This window comes from Alligator mississippiensis, chromosome 9 (assembly GCF_030867095.1).
Source record: "Alligator mississippiensis isolate rAllMis1 chromosome 9, rAllMis1, whole genome shotgun sequence".
NCBI lineage: Eukaryota > Metazoa > Chordata > Crocodylia > Alligatoridae > Alligator > Alligator mississippiensis.
In genome coordinates this window covers 36953753-36975661 of record NC_081832.1, presented here as the reverse complement: position 1 = coordinate 36975661, position 21909 = coordinate 36953753, and the positions used below count along the sequence as shown (strand labels likewise).

Here is a 21909-nt window from a genome sequence, read left to right as displayed (position 1 = left end):
CCCCTAGTATGCAGGTCATCATCAGGGGCCCCTCACTCTTCCGTTCCCTCTGCGGAGCGAGGTCTGCCTGAAGTAGGGAGTGGGAACACCCCGTGTCCAGTGTGGCCTTAACCGCCCTGTCTCCAACCCATGCGGTTACTACGGGCCAGTTCCATCCCTCGTTCTGGGTTGCTGACCCGAAACTGCAATCTACGGGTTCCCCTCTCTCTGCCTCTTTGCCTCTATCCTGGGAGGGTGGATATCCTGTTGGGGTGCGACTCAGCTCACTCAGGCCTTCCCCAGATTCACGGGAGATGTGTCCGGTTTGCCCACAGCGGTAACACACCACCCCTTTCGGTGGCCCTCGTCTCGAGACCGTTCGCCTTTCCCCTTCGCTTGTGGGTCCCTCTTTCATGCCTCGGGAGCCTCATCCGTATCCCCATTCCCTTTCCGAATTCGCAAAGGCCTCCGCCAAGCAAAGTGCCTCTTCACTAGTTTGCAGCTGGTGTCTGCGTACCCACCTCTGGGCATCCTCTTCCAAATCCCATATGAATTGTTCTACCAGGATCTGGTCCATCACGCCGGCCCGGTCGAACTTGCCGGCTGGCAACCATTTGTTGAGTGAGTCCCTTAAAGCTTGCAACAACCCCCGGGGTCGCCTGGCCTCCTTGGACTTTCGGGCTCTAAAGGCCTGCTGATGACTTTCCTATGAAATCTCAAGCCTGTAGAGGATTGCTGCTTTCACTGTCTCGTAATCACGAGCTTCGTCCCTTGATAGAGCTCAGTAGGCCGCTTGGGCCTGATCTATCACCAGCGCCCCCAGGTGGTGGCCCCACTGACCACGGTCCAACCCTGTCTGGATGGCTGTCCTCTCGAATGCCTCGATATAAGCTTCTGGGTCATCCTCCCTAGTTATCCGGGGCATTTTAAATAAAGCGGCATTTCACTGTATCCACTCCTGCTGGTGTGCGCCCTGTTGTTGCTGTGCTGCCAGCATCTGCCCTATGGCCTAGATTGCCTGCGTAAGCAGCTCCGTGGGCACGAGGGCTGGCTGCTGCATCGCTATCGGGTCCCGGGTCAGGACACTGTCCCGTTAACACCGTACGAGAATGACGCCGCCTTCCTGGCCAATGCACCACTGTGGAGCCTGTGTCTAGCTCCGCCTGGCCTATCGGGGTGTTGCCCCTCCCCTCAACTCACCTGCCACGACTTGGATGTAATAAATTACCTTTAGAGGGGTCTACAGTGGAGATCTTTATCCTGGGTGGGGCCTCCCGATAGACGGTGCTACTCACGGTTGAGTGACGTGGTGGTCCACGGGGCTCTGCCTCCCCTACACCCCGTCCACACGCCAACCGCTGGGTGATGCGTTCCAGATGTTTCCAGGCCCTGTATGACGGCCTCAGACCAGGTCCCCAGTTCCCGGTCGTTCTCCCTTCTGCTGGGAGTGATTCCTCCTTCCTCCCTTCTTACAGAAAATACTCCTCCAAATCAGGAGGAGCTGGTGGGTGCTCCCCCTGGTTCCAGCTCCCTCCTGGAGCCTCCGCTGTCTCCCCTCTCCTACCGGCAGCCGAGCGCTCCCCTGCCTCCTGAGCGTCAGCCACTTCAGGATACTGAGAGAGTGCCTCGGCTTGCACTCTCTGACCGCCTTTCACTCTGCTGTTCGCGAAAGGCGTACAGCTCTTAGATAAGCTGCCTGCTTGAGACCCGCAGGCTGGGTCCTCTCCGTTCTGTGCGAGAGCCCGCAGCACGGGCTGCCCGCTCGTACTCTCTCTCCCTGGCTCCCCCTCTCTCCCTGTCCTGCCAGCGTTTTTAAACCTTCCCACCACGGCCGCTACGGCCGCGGGGATTGGCTCAGCTGTTCGCCGCGCCGGGAACAGCTGTTGCCAGAACCGGTGTAATGGCAGTTCGCGCGGCTGCAGCTGCGGATGCGGCTTCTCTTCCTGCTGCTCTTCAGCTGGTATGTATGCCCCTCTGGGGGCTTGCTCTCGGGGTCTGGGGTCTGTGGGTCCTTCCTTCTCTCCCTCACTAGCCTGTGGGGGCACTTCGCCGCCACAGTAATATAACAAGACAACAATGACAGACAATCACAATTCACGTTGGCAACTTATCGACAGTCCCCTCTGATGCCTGATGTATGACAAGTTCCTCTTCTATAAAGCTCAGCAAAGTCAGGCATCTCTGATCTGCGCTGTCTGAGGGGTACCGGGAAGGACCCTGGTATTCAGTCCTTGGGCTCCTTGATATCTACGGGCCCACTGAATCTAGGTCACCAGCTAATTTCTAAATTAGTAGCTTCTCTTACAATCCTGCATCTCCCTTCTGATAATTTCTGGATGTGCTAGCTAATTTATAACTTCTGAACTATGCTGTGGACTCACAGCCACTCACTACGCATTTGCCTTATGACTGACCAATAGCAGTACAAGCCTTTGCATTTTTTCTGATAAGGTTAATTTTAACTGTGCCGCTACATACAAGGCCTCACTACTTTCAAGGTCTCACTAATCTTACAAGGCCTCACTACATACAAGGCCTTACTAATCTTTTACTTTAATTAAACACTTAGTGGCAACATGCAGCTCTATACATAAACAAACAACAAGAAACACCTAGTCTAATCCTCACAGAGCATTCAGCAAGCACCTTAGACACAATTTTCAGCTGTCACACTCCACCCCTTGCTTGCTGAAGCACTGTGATAGCTACAGTTGAGATGCTAAAGCTACATGTACTACATCAGGGAATGGGGAGGGATCTTTAAACTTAACTTGCATAGCATGGACAGATTTAGGACAACAACAGTTAAAACACCATTTAGCTGTTGCCACTAGGGCAATACAGAGCACTATGATGCTTAAGTTGGTCAGCCATGTAGTTGAGGTGATACCTGGTGACACACGAGCAGTGCATATCACATCGTACTATTTATATGGCTCGGGCACTTTGACAGCCAAACTGATGATTCGCCCACCCTCCTGAGCAAGGAGGGCTAACTGAGTTCTTTGCCAAGCTTTTGCCACAAGGCTTTGCAGCTTATCTTTTACTTCATTCTAGTCTTCTAACTGTGGCATGTTTACATCTGATACCCATTAGGTGGGTATCATAAAGTTGAGAGTTATGGTCTCAGAAGAAATTTCTGGTCATTTTAGGGCAATAGTATGGTTACTTAATTGCAGCAGAGCAACGACTCCACTTTTAGCTCCTAAGCAACACAAATTGCACAAAGCCTAGGTGGTACTATTTTTATACAGTATGCGACCTGGTCTTTCTCAACAAACACGTTGCCTTATTGTTACATATGACACATTAGGTAGCTCACGTACACAGGTCATGTTGGGTGGGCTGAGAGGCTATTCTCTCTATAGGGTTTTTAATCCAATTAAGGTGTTACTGATTTGAACTAAGGGGAATTGGGCTACATACCGAGGGCTATCTGGGGTAACTATTTCCTATATGGGGTGATGCAGATTCCAGTCTCAAAGGCATCCTCCTTCTAGCTCTGTGCTAAGCAAATAAGCAGTGGTCCAGTTTCCATCTTTTACCCCTGCACTAGGAATGAACACTTTCCTTTATCACAGCCTTCCCAAGTGGTAATCTAAGTACTTTGATAGGGGTATTTTTCTTTAAATGTTGCAGGCATTCTATAATGCTCTAAGCCAGGGGGCCATTCTCTATTTTTAATGTTGTTTATTACTTAGGAAAAATGCATGTTTAGTGATAACTGAACTTGCGCACAAGCGGTACTCCAGGTTTGATTTTTGCTGTTTTTAATTTTACATTAGTTAGCAATTTGTTAGTGTGCTCTAAAGTTTTTCCTTCGAGTATGTCTCCCCTAGTGAGCAGCCCTACTGTCTGTCGGAGATTGGCTACTTTTTTAGTATTTTTCTGGGAATTATCTAAGTTCTATACATTTATAGCTGAGTTAAGTCTGTCCTAAAGATAATCTGGAGCATCTCTTCATTTGTGGGACCTAGCTGTATTTGTGGAATGGAAAATGATCGGCCAGTCTCACCTAAGTAACCCTTCAACTATGTGGGCTTTTGCTGAACAGTTTAGAAAGGTAGCTCAAACATACTATTGTTCCGATCTGAACAATACTTGAGCAGTGAACAAGGGAGCGTTTAGGAGGGTTGGGATTTTAACCTTTGACCTCCACCAGCGTGTGGCATTATACACGAGTAGTGTCAGGGCCTCCCAGGGGGGAACAGCCAGAGATAATAGTGAACACCTTGTTCTCTTACAGAACATGTTTATCCTTCGCTCCTTGGAAGCCTGTAACCATGCTTCACCTCCCAGAGAGCGGAAGAGTTCCTACTGTCGCTTGTGGGGACGATGTTGTAATGGGTTGGTGAAATGACATTGCCCTGGCAGAATCTTAGCATTAATTTGCTTTAGGAATCTCACTGGTATAAAAGGATGGGGATAAGTGGTGGAGACTTGCGGATACAGCCTCCTTCTAGTTGTATTAAAGTGGGTACCATTTTACCATGCCTCTGTGTAGGTATGATTTACAAACCATGTAATAACTTTGTTCTAACTTGTAGTGCTCCCTCCCACTTGGTGGGCTTTACACCATTGCTGGAGAGTGTTGTCAGCCATAGGAATGGGAGGGGGTAGATTTTCCCATAAACGCAGTGGCTCGAGAGGCTGAACAGATGTAGAGTGCACTATTGGGGGCACAGACTCAGGGGCATTGAGCTTAATGGGGTTTCCTTCAGGAAGTATGCAACAACAAACTTATAAATGAGCAGAGCTACAACAATTACCTCCCCTCCCACAGTTAGCCATTCCAGCCTTCAGGTAGGGAATGTACCCAAGATAATAACTGGTGCCACAGGTGCACTGACAGTTACTACCTTGCCAGTCAACTATTTTGTTTCTTCTACCCAGAGACCAGGATTTTACTTGCTCCAGGGTGGCGGGTTTCTTCCAATATGGATACTGCAGCTGGACTATGTGAAGATCATCTGAGCACATTTTTGGGGGATGCTCTTCAGGGTCAGGCCACTCCTTTAGATCTTCAGGAGCAAGTCCATTAATATTTGGGTAATAAGAAGGATGGTAGACACGCCCTACCCAGGAAACGCAATAAGGCATTAGTAAGAAGAATACAGTTATAACAGTCCACCACTTCATGGGGCTAGCTGATTCAGACAGGTGATAGAATAAGACTCATCTTCACTAGCAATCTCAATTAGGAATGGCTATGGCCATGTTTGTGGACAGATTCAATCTGTAGGAACAAGAAAACGAGGAGCTTGGCTCCTGTTAGATGAATCTGACTTAAATACCTACCATGTATTATGCATACCTTTTGCCAATATTGTTCTTTCTCATTTATCTCCTTGAGGATGCTTTACTACCACTTGATCTCCTGCCTGGAGCTTTCCCAGGTCACCACCCCTAGGTTGCTCTACTGCTGGCTTGTGGGGACCACTTAATCCAAAAACGGGGTGAGGCCTCTCTTGGGACTTATTAAGTTTGTCTTTTGAGTTGTGAAGGGTGTTTTATGTTTCCCTGTATTAGAAGGGGTTGAGGTGGTGTGGAGGTAGGAAGACTGAGGGAGTGAGAGGTGGGCTCATTGTTTGAGTATTTAGGGGAGCGTACTGTCAGTCACGAAAGCAACCAGGACCCGCTGGGCTGGGTAAAGGGCAAGGTGTAGGGGAGGAGGAGCCTCGCAGAAGACATCAAAGAAGCAGGCGACCGACGAGGGCGACCATGCTGCACGAAGCCCCACCCACTGAAAGATTCAAAGTCGTGGCAGGCAAGAAAAGGCAGCTTGCGGCGTGCGTGAAGATCTCCCATAAGGCCACCTGCAATGGCAGGGTGAGTACTGGCAAGCACTCAGATTAAGGAAGCCCGAGGTAAGATGTACGAGGCCCGGCAGGTGCACACATATTGTTGCTTCCGGGAAGTTCAGGGGAGGGGGCTTATGAAATAGCATTGCCGTACTTGCCACGCTACTTTTTCTCCATGTAATGACAACGGGACAGTTGGGAAAGGTTCTAGTTGCATCTTGACCTCTCAGCAGGTGATGCAAGCGTTAACTATTTCTTGTGCCTCTTTCTTAGTTACATGAATGCTCTAAGATGTGGCCAAGCGGGCAGTTCCATCACACCTGGGGTGCCCGTGTTGTTGATGTAGCCATTCTGCGGCTCATTCTCCAGGTGTGCAGTGGGAGGAGGAGTCGGGCAAGGATTGACTAGCTGCTTTATTTTCTTTTTTTAACATACAAGGGTTCAGTGCCCTCTTTCTTGGTCAGCTGATCAACCCGCCTATTCTACTTTGCCTCTGGGCCTTCTCTCTCCTTATTCCCATGTGCTGCACTCACATGTCAGATGTGTAGAGGGAGCTCATCTTGCACTAACTTCCACAAGGTCTTCCATTGCTCATGGCTCTAAATGTCCTGTCCTCGTCATTTAAAGTTTTCCTTGTTCCATAGGGGTAGCCATTTAGTGCATTTCTCCACCACCATCCAGGAGTTGCTATGAATATAAATGGGCTTTACAGGATGTGGACCATTTAACAATTCCCATTTCACTACGGCGAGCACTGCACTGAGCTCGGCATACTGCGTGCTTTTTCTGAGGCCTTGTACTATGACTTGCTTGCTGTCTCAAATCCTCAAGGCGACTCCTCTCCAGGCACAACCTCAAGCAGACCTGTCTGTAAATCAGACTTCAACATCGGCTGAGACCTCCATCTCAGGCGAGAAAGCAGGTGCTTCTTTGATGGGTGAAGGTTCACTGCAGCTTGTTTTGTTGGGTTAAACATTAATCATACTTTTTGTGACCCTTTTAACTAACGCAGGCCATCCCTTTGGAGTTACTCATTGGACCTGGCTCAAGATGTAATAAATCTACTTCTGGACTGTGGTGTCTTGGGCTCTTCCCCAAGGTGGCAGCTGGCGGTCTGACAGAGCCATTCTGAGAATAGGTATTGGAGTAGTGATAACTGTAGGTAATTCTCCCCTTAGTGCTTCCGTGGCTTCTAGGGCTGCCACTGCTGCACGCAACATTTGTTCTAAGAGAGTATACCTTGCTTCTGCCCCTCTCCAGCCTCGGCTTTAAAATCTAAGGGGTTTTCCTTCTGCCTCTGAGGACTTCTTCTGCCACAGGCTCTAATGTGGTTTCCCTTCTGAGACATCTATATGAAGCCAAAGTTCTCCTTCTGAACATCATGCTGCTAAGGAGGCATAGACAGTTACCACTTCTTTAAGGGTCCGTAAGGCATATTCATGTTTAGGACTCCATTCCCATTTAGTCCTCTTCTTACATAGGTTATACAAGGGATGAGCTAATGCACTAAACTCAGGAACATGCATATGCCAAAAATTGAGTGCTTCCAATTGGGCTTGCAGTTCTTTCACATCAGTGGGGGTTGGGGTCTCTACTATACTCCGCAGCCCTTCAGTTGGTATTGTGGGCCCCCCAGTCTGCCATTCTATTCCTAGAAATTCACATTGGGGCCCTACTTCTTGGAATTTCTGATCAGACACCGTGAATCCAAAGGTATGCACTTTGTCTTTTAATGATTCAAAGGCCTTGGTGGCAGTCTCTTTGTTTTGACTGCCCACCATGAAGTCGTTTATATACAGCCACATGCATACGTCGGGGTACTTCTCTTGGACCTCATGAACTGCGGTAGCTAGAACCCCGTGAGCCAGGATGGGGCTGTGTATCTACCCCTGGGGCAACACGGTGTAGGTATACTGCTGCCATATCCACGTGAAAGCAAATACTGGCCAGTGACTCTCATGGATGGGAATAGCAAAAAACATGTCTTTGATATCAATGGATCTTATCCATGCAGGCCCATAACACCTGATGCTTTCTGTTAAGGCTGGTAGTGACAGGACAGCAGCCATCAAGGGGTCAGTATTAGCATTTAAAGCTTGAAACTCAATAGTCAGCCACCACCCTCCATTTTGTTTATGCACTGGCCACGCTGGATTGTTATACGGAGAATGGGTTTGGATAATAGTCCCATCCTCCAAGTGCTGGCTAATAATACACTGGATAGGTTGGGTGGCCTCAGGGGGAGTTTGATACTGGGGCTGGTGTACTCCTTTCGTGGGAGGCAGGGTTAATGGGGTCATGATACATCAAGTTACAGCTGTTATAGCTGTTTCATCTGGTTCCTGGTGGGGCACTGTGCATCCAAACTGCCAATTCCCTAGCTTCAGGGCAAAATGCTGTCTTCTTAGTACATTAAGTCTTAGTAAGCTTGGTCCCCCTTTAAGTATTACTGCTGCTGCTGTTACCTTAGAGACATTAGGTAGCGTGACGGTCACTCGGACTAGATGTCTTGGTTGTCTAGTGCCTCCGACCCCAATTACTTGATAAGGGGTTCCTTTCTTCCCCTTCTAATTTGCGGAATCTAAAATGCAAATCTGGGCACCCGTGTCTAATAGCATATCAATTGACTTCTCACTTTTACCTAATTGAATCTGTATGGGTATCTGAATTAAGGGGCCAATATTAACTTTAGATACTGGTCTCCAACCCGCTACCACCCTTATGATTGCCCCTTTCCTTGGGGGTTGGACCAGCTGGACTTCCTAGGCTACACGATCAGGGGAGATAAAGGCTGGCAGCCCCGCATGTGCCTGGGAAAATGTCAACAGTTCCACCCTTAGGGCAGAGAATCCCTCTGGTGACACTGCCAGTGGTGCAGAAGGCTCTGCTTTCAGGCTTGCCCCTTTGCTACAGTATTTAGCCCACAGCCCTCGCAGGACATTGGTGGGCAGTCCATTGATTTGCACCTAATTGAAACCAGCAGCTAACAAGTCTTTCCACATTCTTTCTTGCGGAGACTTGGGCTGGCCTTCCCCAGCTTTTCCCTACGATTGGGAGGGGTCAGGGGGTTTATCTTTCACTGAGGACACTGCCATGGCCTTGGTGGTTTTTGTCAGCTTGGCAAGCCGTTGTTTCTGAAAAATGGGTAGAAACTGCACTAATTGCCGGATCACATTTCTTACTGGGTGATTCACTGCCTCTGGCTCCAAGACCAACAGGGCTGAGGTGCACTCTGTTGGTGCTTGTCGGAAAAACCTCCTCCACAACGGTGCTGTCATGATTTCTGCATCTGACATGCGAGTCTAAACTGCTGCACGAATGATTTCAGTTAGTGCTAATTGATACAAGCAGCAGACAGCCTCCTCTAAATTGGCCCACATCTGAGGGGCAAGGTTAAGCTCTTCTTCCATATTACCATAACTGGCGGCGGTCGCCTGTAGTGCAGCAGAAAACAAAGTAATATTTTCATCACCTCCTGCAAACTGATTTAACTGGAGCTCAAGGCGCAGGATCAGTTGAGCCGCCTCAGTATGGCTCACTGATATTGCAGAGGCCCCTTCACTATACATTCGAACTAGCCAGTCTATCATTGACTCTCCTGGCTTGGACTTATGCTGCTCCTCTATATCTTGAATCTCCACACGGGTAAAGGAGCACAGCTCTTTGGGGATTCCCGCCTTGCGGCCCTGAGTGAGTCACCACTACGGGGAATGCTTGGCTGAACTCTTCTATCTGGGTGGGGACATATGGGGACTGTTTGGCACCAGCCTTGTCCACAATTTCCTCCCCCTCATCTGTCCCCTCCCCATAATCTTCCCAGAGCTCAGCTTCCGGTTTCTCTCCATACGGTTGCACCTTCTTGAAGAAGGGCTCCACAGTCTGCACCAACTGCGCCCTCTTCTGGAGGGAAGCGGCCATGCAAGCAATCATAATTTTTCCTTCCCTCCATTCTAATGTCTCCAAGTGACTCTGTGCAGCTTGTGCAGCCTCACATGCCACACTGTTGGAATCCCTCAAGTGCTCTAACTCCTTACTCAGCTGGGTGACCTCTTCCCAGAGCTGGGCATTCTTTTCTGCCCCTAACCGCAGGCACATGGCCAACAGCCATGACAGGCACCCCTTCTTGGGTTTACCCCGGGTGGCAGCGGCAAACCTAGCCCAGTGATTGGGTACAGTTCCTGGGTCACTCTAGGCAGGCCTCAACCTATCCTTATCCCACCTGGGATTCTCCATCCCTGTCACTTCCTTAAGCAAAGCCACCAACGGGGCCCACCCAGCTCCCTCCATTCCGACCTTTCTTTTCAGACCAGGGCATTTCTCCTCTGATTTATTTCTATGATGTTGTCAAAGACCCCGTACATGATCATGTTAACCGTAGTGGGCAAAGCCGCAGCAAAGTGTATTTCTGCTCTCAGGTTTCCAGTTTTAATCAGTGAATAATGATCAGCACACTCCTGGTCAGGAGACAGGTCAAGGCAAATAAGGTGTACCCCAGAGCAAATTCCTCACGGTTGATTATCAGGGCCCGGTCTTTCGTATGTTTACCAGCTGTTTGTACCAGCTGCATGTATTCTCTCATGCAGTTACTGTTCTCAAAATCTGGTTGTAGGGGCTTTGTCGGGGTTTGTTCTCCATCGACATAGAGGGCCACAAAATTAATATTGTAATGTTTAAAGTTAAAGGGGTTCTTAGCATAATTCCCACTAAAGGCATCGTTATCCATGAACCCGATGACAATGAGTTTAGGCAACTGCCCCAGAAACAGATTCTCCTGGTTGCTGACTTGGCTGCTGGCAGGAATGTTAAACACTTTCATACCCACACGGTCTATGGGGTATTTAGTGTTGGCCGTAAGCAAGGCCTCCGCATGGCCCAGTCGGATGCCTGGGGCTACCTTCACTTTTTTCACAAAAAGTGAGGCAGATGTGATTTTTAGTTTACATTGGCCAGTCGCTGCGGCACCCATCAAGCAGAAGACATCTTTGCTGTGTGTCAGTTTAATTTTCACATCCACGCCATTCAGCAATGATTTTTCTTGAAAAAACAAATCGCTATGGAGATGACCAAGCAGCTCTATTTTTTTGCTCCGGTCTGTCTGGTTTGCCTGTCTCCAAAACCCATGATTATTGCTATCCCACATGACCATTTCATGATGCCCGGGGGTATCTTTGTAAAACAGGCCGGCAGAAAATTGGGTGGTGAGGGTGTCATCACTGTAGTTGAGAACCGATTCGATGAAGGCTCGGTAAAGGTAACGGTTGTTGCTCTGGCTTATGAGACGATCTCCCAGAGTGACATCCAGCTGACTGAAGACAAAGTGGGTAATTCACCAGACCCAGCGCTGCCCTGGCATCAAGATCAGTTCCATCGCCTTTTACAATCTTGCAGCAAAGGTACAGCAGCATGTTGTTCAAATCCATGTAATCTTCGCCATTCCCGGCTATGAAAAAGTCAAGGGGGCCAGACTCAGTAATAGCCAAGAGTGGGAGGATCTTAACATACAGGTTTTTCTCAATGCAGGTCTGCATAGGGGCTACTTGAAACAGATCCAGTTCAGATTTGGCGCATTCTTCAGACCCACAGTGAACAAAGGCCATGGCAGTTAAAATATATTTCTGTTTCCTCCAGAAGAGTGCCCCTTCTTTGTCCCAGGCTGCTTCTTGGTTTTTCATGTGTGGCTGCCCTGTCTCATAGTTTCATGGTAGTTTGGGGTCAGAAGACACCTGAACAGATCATCTAGTCTGAACCCCCGCTACTGGCAGGAGCACATGCTGGGACCACACAACCCCAGACAGGTGTTCGTCCAACCTCTTTTTGAATTTACCCAAGGTAGGAACGAGGACCACTTCCCTAGGAAGTTGGTTCCAGATCCTAGCCACCCTAACAGTGAAATAGTGCCTCCTAGTCTCTAACCTGAACCTATTCTCCAGCAGCTTCTAGCCATTGTTCCTCATCACCCCAGGTGCTGCTGGGGGGAATAGGGCCCTTCCTATTTGCTGCTGATCTCCCCTAATGAGTTTGTAGGCAGCCACCAAATCCCCACTCAGCCTCCATTTGCTGAGGCTGAACAGGTTCAGGTCCCTCAGCTTCTCCTGGTAGGGCCTGCCCTGTTGCCCTCCAACCAAGCAGGTGGCCCTCCTCTGAACCCTCTCAAGGCAGGCCACATCCTTCTTAAAGTGTGGTGCCCAGAACTGGACATAGTACTCCAATTGTGGCCTGACCAATGTCGCATAGAGGGGGAGTATTGCCTCTCTGGACCAGCTTGAGATGCATTTTTGGCTGCATGACAAGGTGCGGTTGGCTTTGCTGGCTGCGGTCTGGCATTGGCAGCTCATGTTCATGTTGGAGTCAATAATGACTCCAAGATCCCTTTCCGCCTCTGTGCTCACAAGGGGGGACTGTTGACTTACCCTTTTCTTTTTAAGGGATTGAGGAGGTCCTGCACGTCTGGAGTCTGGTGCATCTCTCTTTCTTTTAAGGCTTTTTCTTTGAATATACATGAGGCCAGACCCCTCCGGCTTTGCCAGCTTGACCACCTTATCCAGCACAGCTCGGGAGATGTGACCCATCACATCTTTGGCTATGTTTTGCGCCACATTTTTAGCATGGAGCTTAATAATCTCCAGACCCTTTCTCAAAAGCGGAACAGCTTTTCTAAAGAGGCTGTGAAATATGCCTTCCACACCAGCCCATATATCATGGACACCCCCTGACATCTGGGAAGACCATACCCAGCCTGGGCTTTATAATAATTTCTGTACAAGTTAGGGTCCCCATAGTTTTTTACCATCACCATCGTGCTTTTACTTATTTTAAAATCTCAACGTCTTCCGGGGGTGTAGGTGAAGCTTAACGATCACCTTACCAAAGTGAAATGAGACATGTTTGTTCTGATCCGTCTTTATTCCAAAGCTGATTGTGTCTATGTGGTGCTGACTAATGGGGACATAATGCGGGTTGTCGTATGTGATGTTGACAAACTCATTGTTCCTCCCACGGACAGGGACGCAGCGTAGCAAAGGAACTGAAAAATCCTCAACAAGCTGGCGTTCCACAATGTCTATGTAGACATAAAGTGAACTGAACCCACTGGTAATATCAGCTGGGAAGGGTGGTTTTTTAACAGAGGCCCCAGGTACCATTCCCAAAATATAGGCTAGCTCACCATATGTATAAAAACCATAAGAGTTATCTTTGGATTTAAGTCTCACTTTTCCGATAGCTAGGTCATAGTGCATAACAAATTTGGGCGGAGTAGGGCTGGTGGTAATTGTATTGTTCATAAGATCCAGTAACTCTGTGATGGTTGTATAATACCCCCGAGGCAGGATGTACCCCCATTTTTTAGTCCCAGGAATGATTTTGAAAGGAGTGTCTTCATTGATGTTGTTCCAGCTGTGTGGGTATTGTATTTCTGCTAACCTTATCTCCCAGTTACCCAGCAGATCCAGAGGTTTAACCAGCTGTATGGTAAAGCTCGAGCTGGTGTTCTGCGGAAAAATCCTGGCACAAGCTTTGCTGGGCAAAGTGATGTAAAAGCCGCCATCACACATCTCAGCCTTCTGACTGAGGTACCCCTATATGTTACAGATTTGGGAGGCTTCCATTCAGCTGTTAAATTTAGCTGGCCACCCCAACCATTTCACCAACAACTGCTTCTTTCTTCCCTTTCCTTTTGTTGCTAGAACTTATTCAACCCTGTAAACTCTGTCCTGTTTGGGATTCACTTTTTGTAATTCTTCAGGGTAAAAAGAACCCTTGATAGGTTTGTCTTCATAATTTTTTAGGTGGTATACAGGCGTTTGCACACGTCTAAAGACTTCATCCACTATAAAAATCTCATTGGTGAATGTTTGTTCATAACCTTTTTTAAACTTTCCTTTGGTCCTAAATACCCTCACGTGGTCTCCTTTTCTAAACACGGGTGGTGCTGGTTTTATTTTGAAATAGTCCCTGTAACTGGTTTTTCACAGCTGTGGAGAGTTTGAGAAGTTCATGTCAACAGACCTGGTGTGGATAGTTCTGTGAAAACTGTGGTTGTAGCTCTTTATAAACTCTAGTAAAACATCAATGTAGTGAAAGGTATTGCGGGCTGCAAAATACCTCCTCATCTTTGATTTTAATGTTCTGTTAAACCTCTCTACCACTGCTGCTTTCACTTCATTATTCGTCACAAAATGGTGAATATTATACTGTTTTAACAGTTTGCTTAAAGACTTATTTAAAATTTCTTTTCCCCGATCAGTCTGTAATTTTCGGGGTATGCGGCCCTCTGTAAAAATGGTTTTAAAGGCCCAAGCAATTTCACCACCTGACTTGTCTTTTAGACCCACAGACCAGGCATACTTTGATAATATGGCTATCGCTGTTAAGATGAACTTAACACCACAATTGTGCTTGGAAAACTGCTGCATATCCACCAAAGCTGCCTGCCATTGCGCATCAATATCTGAAACAACAGTTTTGTTTCTTTCAAAATGTCTTCTCGCTGGTTTGTGTAGGGTGTAAGCATCCTGATCTGAAAGCCAGGCGGCCACCCCACTCCTGTTCAGAACCTTATTCTGCCTTTTGGTGGCTGCAAAAAGCGTGTTCACTACACCAAAACTGCTAGCTTCACCAGGAGAGTAATAAACTTCCTTTAACACAGCCTCCTGTGTAGACATGTCTGGTAACCACTGCCCCAACACCCACCCCACGCTAACACCCATGGGGTGCACTTGAGGACAAATTTAAACTATGGCACAAAGATACCATCTTCCAAATTCTCAGTGGGGCGGGTTGTTAGAGGGGTTGCACCACGCCCTGCCACCCCATAGGCCACGCCTGTGCTCTGGAGGCTAGAGCAGTCTGGGACCTGATAGGTCATAACTGTACCACGTGACGTAGGACAGTTGTTGCAGCATGAAGTGTTGGGCTTTGGGGGTCTGCATGGGCTGTCCTTCTGATGTCATGGACCATGTGGTGGTGATGTCACATACCACATGACTGGGGGGTGGGGGCGGAGTTGGTGATGTCACACACCATGTGACGGGTGGGGGCAGAGTTGCTGATGTCACATACCATGTGACTGAGGTCAGGGGGTAGGGCTGGTGACATCACATACCATGTGACTGGTCATGGGCGGGGCTAGTGATGTCACACACCACTGGACCAGAGTGAGGGTGGAGTTGTGATGTCACATACCACGTGACTGAGGTCGGGGCGGGGCTGGTGACATCACACACCATGTGACTGGGCCAGGGGGCAGGGCCAGTGATGTCACACCATACAGGGGAAAGGGGGCGGGTCTAAGGGGCAGGACTTCCTGTCCCACCTACCTGTCACATTTGCATTGAAGGGCGGTGAGCCTAAATACTACTATTGTTGAATTTTTGGTGGAAATCAGTCAGAGACTGCATGGTATTGGTCCAAATCATGTATCTCAGGTGTAGGAAGGGGTTGATGGTACAGTTCTAGAGGAATTCTTCTTCCAGGTGGGCCATAAAAAAGTTGGCTTATTGTGGGGCCATTTTGGTGCCCATAGCTGTGTCCAAGGTCTGGAGAGAGTGCTGGTTGTTGAAACTGAAGATGTTGTGTGTGAGGATGAAGTCTATGAGTTCAGTGCTATCCTGAGGTCTGTACTCTGAGCTGTAATAGTGTTCTTGTAGATATGTGAGGCAGGTTTGGATGCCATTCTGGTGTGGGATGTTGGTGTATAACAGGGGTGGGCGATTATTTCAGGCCAAGGGCTACTTAATGACATTTGGTGAGCTGTTGAAGGCCGCATGGGTAGCCCCACTCCTTGATAGGTGCCCCACGCCTGGCTGCCATCTTGGGACCAGAAGTCCCAACCCTAACCGCTGACTTTTGCCACTAGAAGTCCCTCCCCTGCCCCCCTGAAAATACTCCTTTTTTGGGGAGTGACATCTTACAACCAGAAAAAAAACAGATCATGCACTAAAAGTCAAACACCTACTATAACATATTTTAATTTGATTACTAAAATACTTTTGTCATGATTTTTGTTTGTGTATAGTGATTGCATATCTCAAAAATAAATTCTTAGTCTTATATTGTGAGGGGGTGGTTGGGTGTGTGTGTGTGTATGGTGGGGGTGTTTAGAGTGGGTGTGGAGATGTGTGTGTGTAGTGGGATGTGTGGGAAGTTTGTGAGAGGGTGGAGCTGTGTGTGGGGGGCATAGGGTATGTTGGGGGGTTTTGTGTGGCGTTTGTAGGGTGTGGGTGTGTGGCTCTGGAACACAGTCCTTTCTTGCAGTCAATGCAGGCAACACTGGGGGGGGTGGTATGTGTGTGTGTTGGTGTGTGGTTTGTGGGGCGTGAGGAAGGTGAGAGGACTATGGGGAGCTCCCGGGAGCCCCCCCCCCACACACACACACACACACACGGGGTAGAAGCAGGCGGGAGCACTTGTGGTTGGCTCTGGCCAGAGCTACACATCACAGCCAGGAGCAGAGAAAGCAACAAGCTCCAGCACCTGGGGCTTCCCTCCTGTGCCCTGCCAGTGCGGGTAGAACTGGGGAAACAAATGGCCTGGAGGGGGGCTGTGCTCTTTACAGCCTGGCCGCAGCCAGGCACCAGCACCAAGCACAGGGCCCTGCCTGCTGCTGCTGCCCCCACTGCCTGCCAGCGCTGCGCACCATGTGGAGGAGTGGGGGAGGGATCCCCATGCCCCTCCCTCCTCACATCTACACCCTGCCCATCCGAGCTCCGCGCTGCTCCGACCCACGCTCTGCACTGCAGCCAGCCCCAGCCCTAGCCCTATGCTCCTGCCCAGCTGAAGCCCTGCCCCCCGCTTCGCTACCTGCTGCCCTGTGGGAGCAGCCCTGCCCCATGTTAGTAGGGCCAACTCTTCAGCCCATGAGGGTGGGAGTGAGGCATACTAGGGTATGTTGGAGGCAGGTGTAGGAGCCTCGCTCCCACCCTCATGGGCGGAAGGGCTGGGTGGGGCACAATTCGTTGGGGGCCGGATGAAAGTGCCTGGCAGGCTGCATCTGGCCCCGAGGCCCTATTTTGCCCACCTGGGTGTATAAGCTAGTGACATCCATGCTGGCTAGGAGGGTATTGCTGGGAAGGTGGTCTATGTTTTTGAGTTTTTGCAGGAAGTCTGTTGTGTCTTGGATGAAACTGAGGTGTTCGTAGTGCGCTGCGACCCACGTTCCCCGAGCAGCGGCAACTAGGACTCTCGCAGAGAAGGCGCGGTTCAGCTGCGCCCCGAAAGCCCAGTTCAAAAGAAACGGAGGAGCCCGGTCCCGCTACAGACGCCTTCAAAGCGATACAAAAGAGGCCAGCATGGCCCAAGCCACCCGCTCCTCAACGCAGATACCGGCACTGAGCCGGACCCTGGAGAGACGCCCGGGCCTCACCTTCGCGGGGCGGGGCGGGGCGGGGCGGGAAGTGCCCAAGTCTCGCCCTGCCCCGGTCACCAGCCCGGGACAGGAGGGCGGGCGGGCGGAGCCGGCGGCGGGATCGGGTTTCACATCCTGCAGCGCCGCCTGGCCCAGGGGTGGGTGCAGCCAGCCCGCGCAGCCCGCCAGGGACATGGCGCAGAGGTGAGTGCGGCGCGGCCGGCCCGGCCGAGCAGCGGCCGCCGGTTCCTCGCAGCCGGGCCGCTCCGGGCTCCCGCGGCAGGGTGTGGGAACAGCGCCCAGCCTCTCCGCGCCTCGCCCGAGCCGAGAGGAGTTGGAGCGCGGCGGCCTGGGGCCAGGGCCGAGCGGGAATCAGGGAGCCTCCCGCGGAGCGGCCCGGCCCGGCCCGGCGCTGGGAGCCCGCTGGAGGACGGGAGTGGGGGGCGGGGGACGGCGCTCTGGGCCCCGAGCTGCCTACGGGGCCTTTGCCAGACGGCCTCGTGTCCGGGGTGTAGAGGGGAGGCTGCCTCTTGCCGACCCGGCTCTTGGTTGCTCCGTGCTCAGAAGGTCATGTTGCATTGCACCAGCTGTTCTCGTGCAGTCCCTCGCACCTCTTGCTGCCCCCAGTGTCTGGTGCCCGGGGAAACGTGGCGAGTGCTGTAGCTGGGTGTTGTGACCAGCAGTGAAACAGTTAAACCTGTAGCGCTTGTGCCCGCAAACATCTCCACTCCCTCCAGGAGGGTCGGAGCGCTCCTGCTTTCAGCTCAGGCTTTCGTGCTTTGGTGGGGGCTTCAGCCCCTGAAGGGGCATGAGCTCTGACTCTCCTGTAGGTTCACCGTTCCCAAGGGATCTTTTGCAGGGCTAGAGATCTAGAGGTGGTACTTGTTTTCCAGGCATATCTGAAATGTTGGAAGTCTTCAGTGTCCCAGATTAGCTGCCCCTTCCAGAGTCCTTGCCCTCCCCCCTTGCTTGATTTCCATACAGTGCTTCCAACCCCTTGGATCCAAGCTGTTGGCAAGTGGGGGTGGAGCAGAGCCCAGGTCTGCAGCAGCGGGCCTTGGGTAAGTGACCAGCCAGAGTAGAGGGGTGAAAGCCAGGAAGGCTGAACCCCAGTAAGAGTATGAAGGCCTGGGGTGGCTGGAGACTTGGGGACAAGTGTTCCACCTGACTGGTTGTTCAAAATACCTGCCAGACATGGGGCATGGTGTAGGGGTGGAAGGAGCCACACATTAAGCCCTTAAGGCAGATAAGGCTGAGAGTTGAACATTCAAGAACAGAGAATACCTTAGGTTTGCCAGTCTCCTTTCATGAAATTTCCACCAAGATGTGGTAGATGAGAAGGCAAGGTGTGACTTTGAGAGACAGGGCAGGAAAAGAGCCTAACAGAGATGAGGGATTCTGTAGGGGGCATCACAAAGGTCCTCAACCACCTAACCTATTACAGGTAGGTAGTAAGGATCATATATTTAAAATAAATGTTAATGTCCAGGATATTCAAAACAGCTTTCCAAACTGTATTGTGCTCCAAACAAACAAACATGGAGTGGGTTTAACATATATTATGAGTATCCCTATTAGAAAGACTCCTTCCTGATTATTGTCTTAGTTCAGTTTATTGGCATGAAGTAAGGGGGGGGGGGATATAGTCTCTGTATGGGAAATAGTATGGAGGCTGGCAAAGGTACAGTTATTCTATGTAGCGGATGCTTTTCTATTGTTCTGTCAGAATTGCTGCTGTTAGAAATCAGTACATTAGAATGCTTTGACATGCAAGTATGTGTGCATTTCCCTGGGACATAGTGTTATAGCTGGCTTCTCTTGGGTTTTTTATATGGGAGAAGTTGTGTGGGCATTTGATTGGTATGAATCTTTTTCTCCACTACTTGGGCAGACTCATGGGAGGAACTCTCTCAAGGCATGCTTCTTAACCTTTTTAGACTTAAAGCACCCCTCAGAAAATGCCAGCTCCTAGTTTTCACTTTTTTTTTTTTTACTATGGAAACCACAGAACAATTGTATTGCAAAAAACTTGGCAAGATGCCAACAGATCAGGATATCTGTGACACCCTGGATTTTATCTTGTGAATCATGTAGGTATTTGCACACCTAACAGAACTAATTTTGAGCTCTACCCTAGGGCATCCTTAAAAGGATCTCACAGCACCCAGAGTGCTCTGGAGCTTCTGTGAAATTTTAGTGTATCTTTCTTTTTCTTTGTTTCTCCTCCCTTCCCTCTGGTACCTTCTTCTATAAGATGAGACATCTCTCCCCTGCAACAGTTTGTTTGTCATCAGGGAATATCAGAATGTTTTGGGATGGACTCACACTGACAGAGAGAGAAAGATAGCAGAAGTCCTCCAGAACAAAAAGGTCTGTGTCATACGGTCTCTCCATTATTCTGCTCTTTGCCAGTGGTTGCAGCTGATGATGTTCCTTGTTTTTCACCTAACACCATCATAAAAGATATTTAGTTCAAAAGTTGTAAGGATGCAGGTCATTGGCTGCTTTGGTGAAATTGGAAAAACCTAATGGAGTAGCCAAGACTAAGATCTTCAGTTTCCCCTAGAGTACTGCCAAGGGGCACAGAGATTTCAAAGCTATTTTTTTCAAACTAGTCCAGGGAGTCAGCATCTACAACCCTGTATTCTTTAGCTTATTATCTATTGCAGGGGTGTCAAACTTGTTTGGCCTTGTGGGCAGGAACCTGTCCATGGGGCTCCTCAGAGGCTAGATGACCCATTTCCAATCCAACTCTAACTCTCCCCTAGCTCCAGAAGTATTCACTTTGAGAGGGAGAGGGTGCTATCTTGAAACCAGGAACCCCCCCACATTATTTGCTAAAATAGTCGAGCATCTACTATAATGGGAATCCCTGGCCTTGGCCTTGTGGGGCTGCACCTGAATTCCCTATCTTGCAGGCAGGGAGGCTGGAAACAGCCTTAGGATGGCCAGGCACAAGCTCTGCCAGGAGGGGCTTCTTGTCTCCAGTACCCTTAGCCTGGGGCTGGGGTGAGTCAGGCTAGGCTGGGGGGGGCATGACTTAGCAACTAGAGCTGCGCCTCCTGCATGGAGGCTCCAGCTTGCAGAGGGGCAGTGAGGGCCAGGGCATATGGAGGGTCCCCACGGGCTGGATGGACTGTGTCTGTTCCAGTCTTATATGTATAGTGTTTCTAAGAGGAAGTAATAAATGTGTCCTGCCTTTTAGAGTCTCACCTACATCAATAGAATTGCTTCTATACTAACGTTAAAGTAAAGTAAATACTACAGGGTTGTAGCTGTGTTGGTCTAAGGACATCAGTAGACCAGGTTCTTTGGGTGAATCTGACATTTTTTATTAGACCAACTTAAGTAGCTGGAAAACAATTTAAGCAAGCTTTCAGGTTCAAAAACCCTTTGTTAGGCTGAGGAAGTTTCAGCAGTTGGTGTGCGCGCTTCCTGGATGGAATGAAAAGTAAAGAAGCCAGAGGCTGGGCTGGTATGCATACAAGATAGGCAGGCAGTTGGTGAAGATGTAGATTGAGGAGGGTGAGAGACAGGCTGGGGGGAAGAGAAAGAGGAGGGGGATGAATAGTGGAGAAGTACCTGGGGAGTCAGATGTCAGACAAGTTATAAGTGTGTCATAAATCCAGTGTCTATATTCAGTCCATGATTTTTAGTATCCAGGAGGCTGATGAAGTGAAGTAAAGTGAAGTGCATAGGCTCGTCTCTGAGAAGTGTTTTGTAAGTTTCCTTTGAGGATCAGGACAGAGATTGGAGAGAGAGAGTAGTTTTCCTGTGAGAAAGTGTGCCCCCCACAGGTAGTTGGGTATTCTTGTCTTTGATAGATTTCCGGTGTGCATTCATTCTGGTGCGCAGTTGTTGTTTGGTCTCTCCTATGTATTTTCCATCGGGGCATTGGAGGAGATGCATTACATTTCTGGAGGTGCAGTTGTAAGATCTGCCTATACTGTCTTCCTAGTATGGGTTGCAGTTGTTTGAGGATTTTCTGTATGGGTTTGAGGGAGGCGTGATATGTCATAACCAGCGGTATGCTATTTGTGGGGGGTTTCTTCTGTACTGCAGCAGTTCTTCACATGGTATCCGAGTGGCTCTTTCAAACGTGTGATCTCTCTCTCTTGAGGAGCGTCCTTGTTGGGTGAAAGCCTTTCTAAGATTGGTGAAGTGGCAATCCCAGGTGTTCTCTTCAGTGCAAATTTGGTGGTATCTGAGGGCTTGGCTGTATAATTGCAGCTTTCTTGGTGCGTTTAGGGCGATTTGTTGGTTCTGTGCAGATATGTATGTTGGTCTGTGGGTTTCTTGTATAACATGCTCTGTATTTTATCATTCTGGATACCAATCGTGTCTAAAAAGGGGATGTTGGTGCTGGAGTATTCTAGAGAAAGTTGGAATGAGGGGCAGTGATTGTTGAATTTCTGATGGAACTCAACCAGAGATTGCAGGTTCTCAGTCCAAATGATGATGTCATCAATAGATCTTAAGTATAGCAAGGGTTTGATGGTGCAGTTCTTGAGGAAGTCTTCTTCCAGATGGCTCATAAAAAGGTTGGCATACTGTGGGGCTATTTTGGTGCCCATAGCTGTGCCTGTGGTCTGGAGGGAAGTGTTGGTTATTAAAAGTGAAATTGTTGTGTGAGAGCATGAAGTGTATAAGGTCAGTAATATCTTTGGGTCTGTTCTCAGAGTTGTAGTCTTGCTCTTGTAGATATGTAAGGCAGGCTTGGATGCCATTCTGGTATGGGACGTTGGTATACAGGCTGGTAACATCCATGGTGGCTAGGAGGGTGTT

The 21909-nt window shown here is 49.4% G+C and overlaps 1 protein-coding gene across 2 annotated transcripts in view; it reads left to right on the top strand.

The window, feature by feature from the left end:
* Positions 1 to 17222: 17222 nt before the first annotated feature.
* Positions 17223 to 21909, top strand: part of LOC102559106 (rho GTPase-activating protein 39) — a 166808-nt gene continuing 162121 nt past the window's right edge. The window contains exon 1 of one of the 2 annotated variants that reach the window (XM_014598382.3): positions 17223 to 17328. In XM_014598382.3, coding sequence (XP_014453868.3) covers positions 17318 to 17328 — 11 coding nt within the window. In that variant the 5' untranslated portion in view covers positions 17223 to 17317. The remainder of the gene's footprint in view (positions 17329 to 21909) is intronic. The other variant, XM_019485581.2, reaches the window with a different exon arrangement.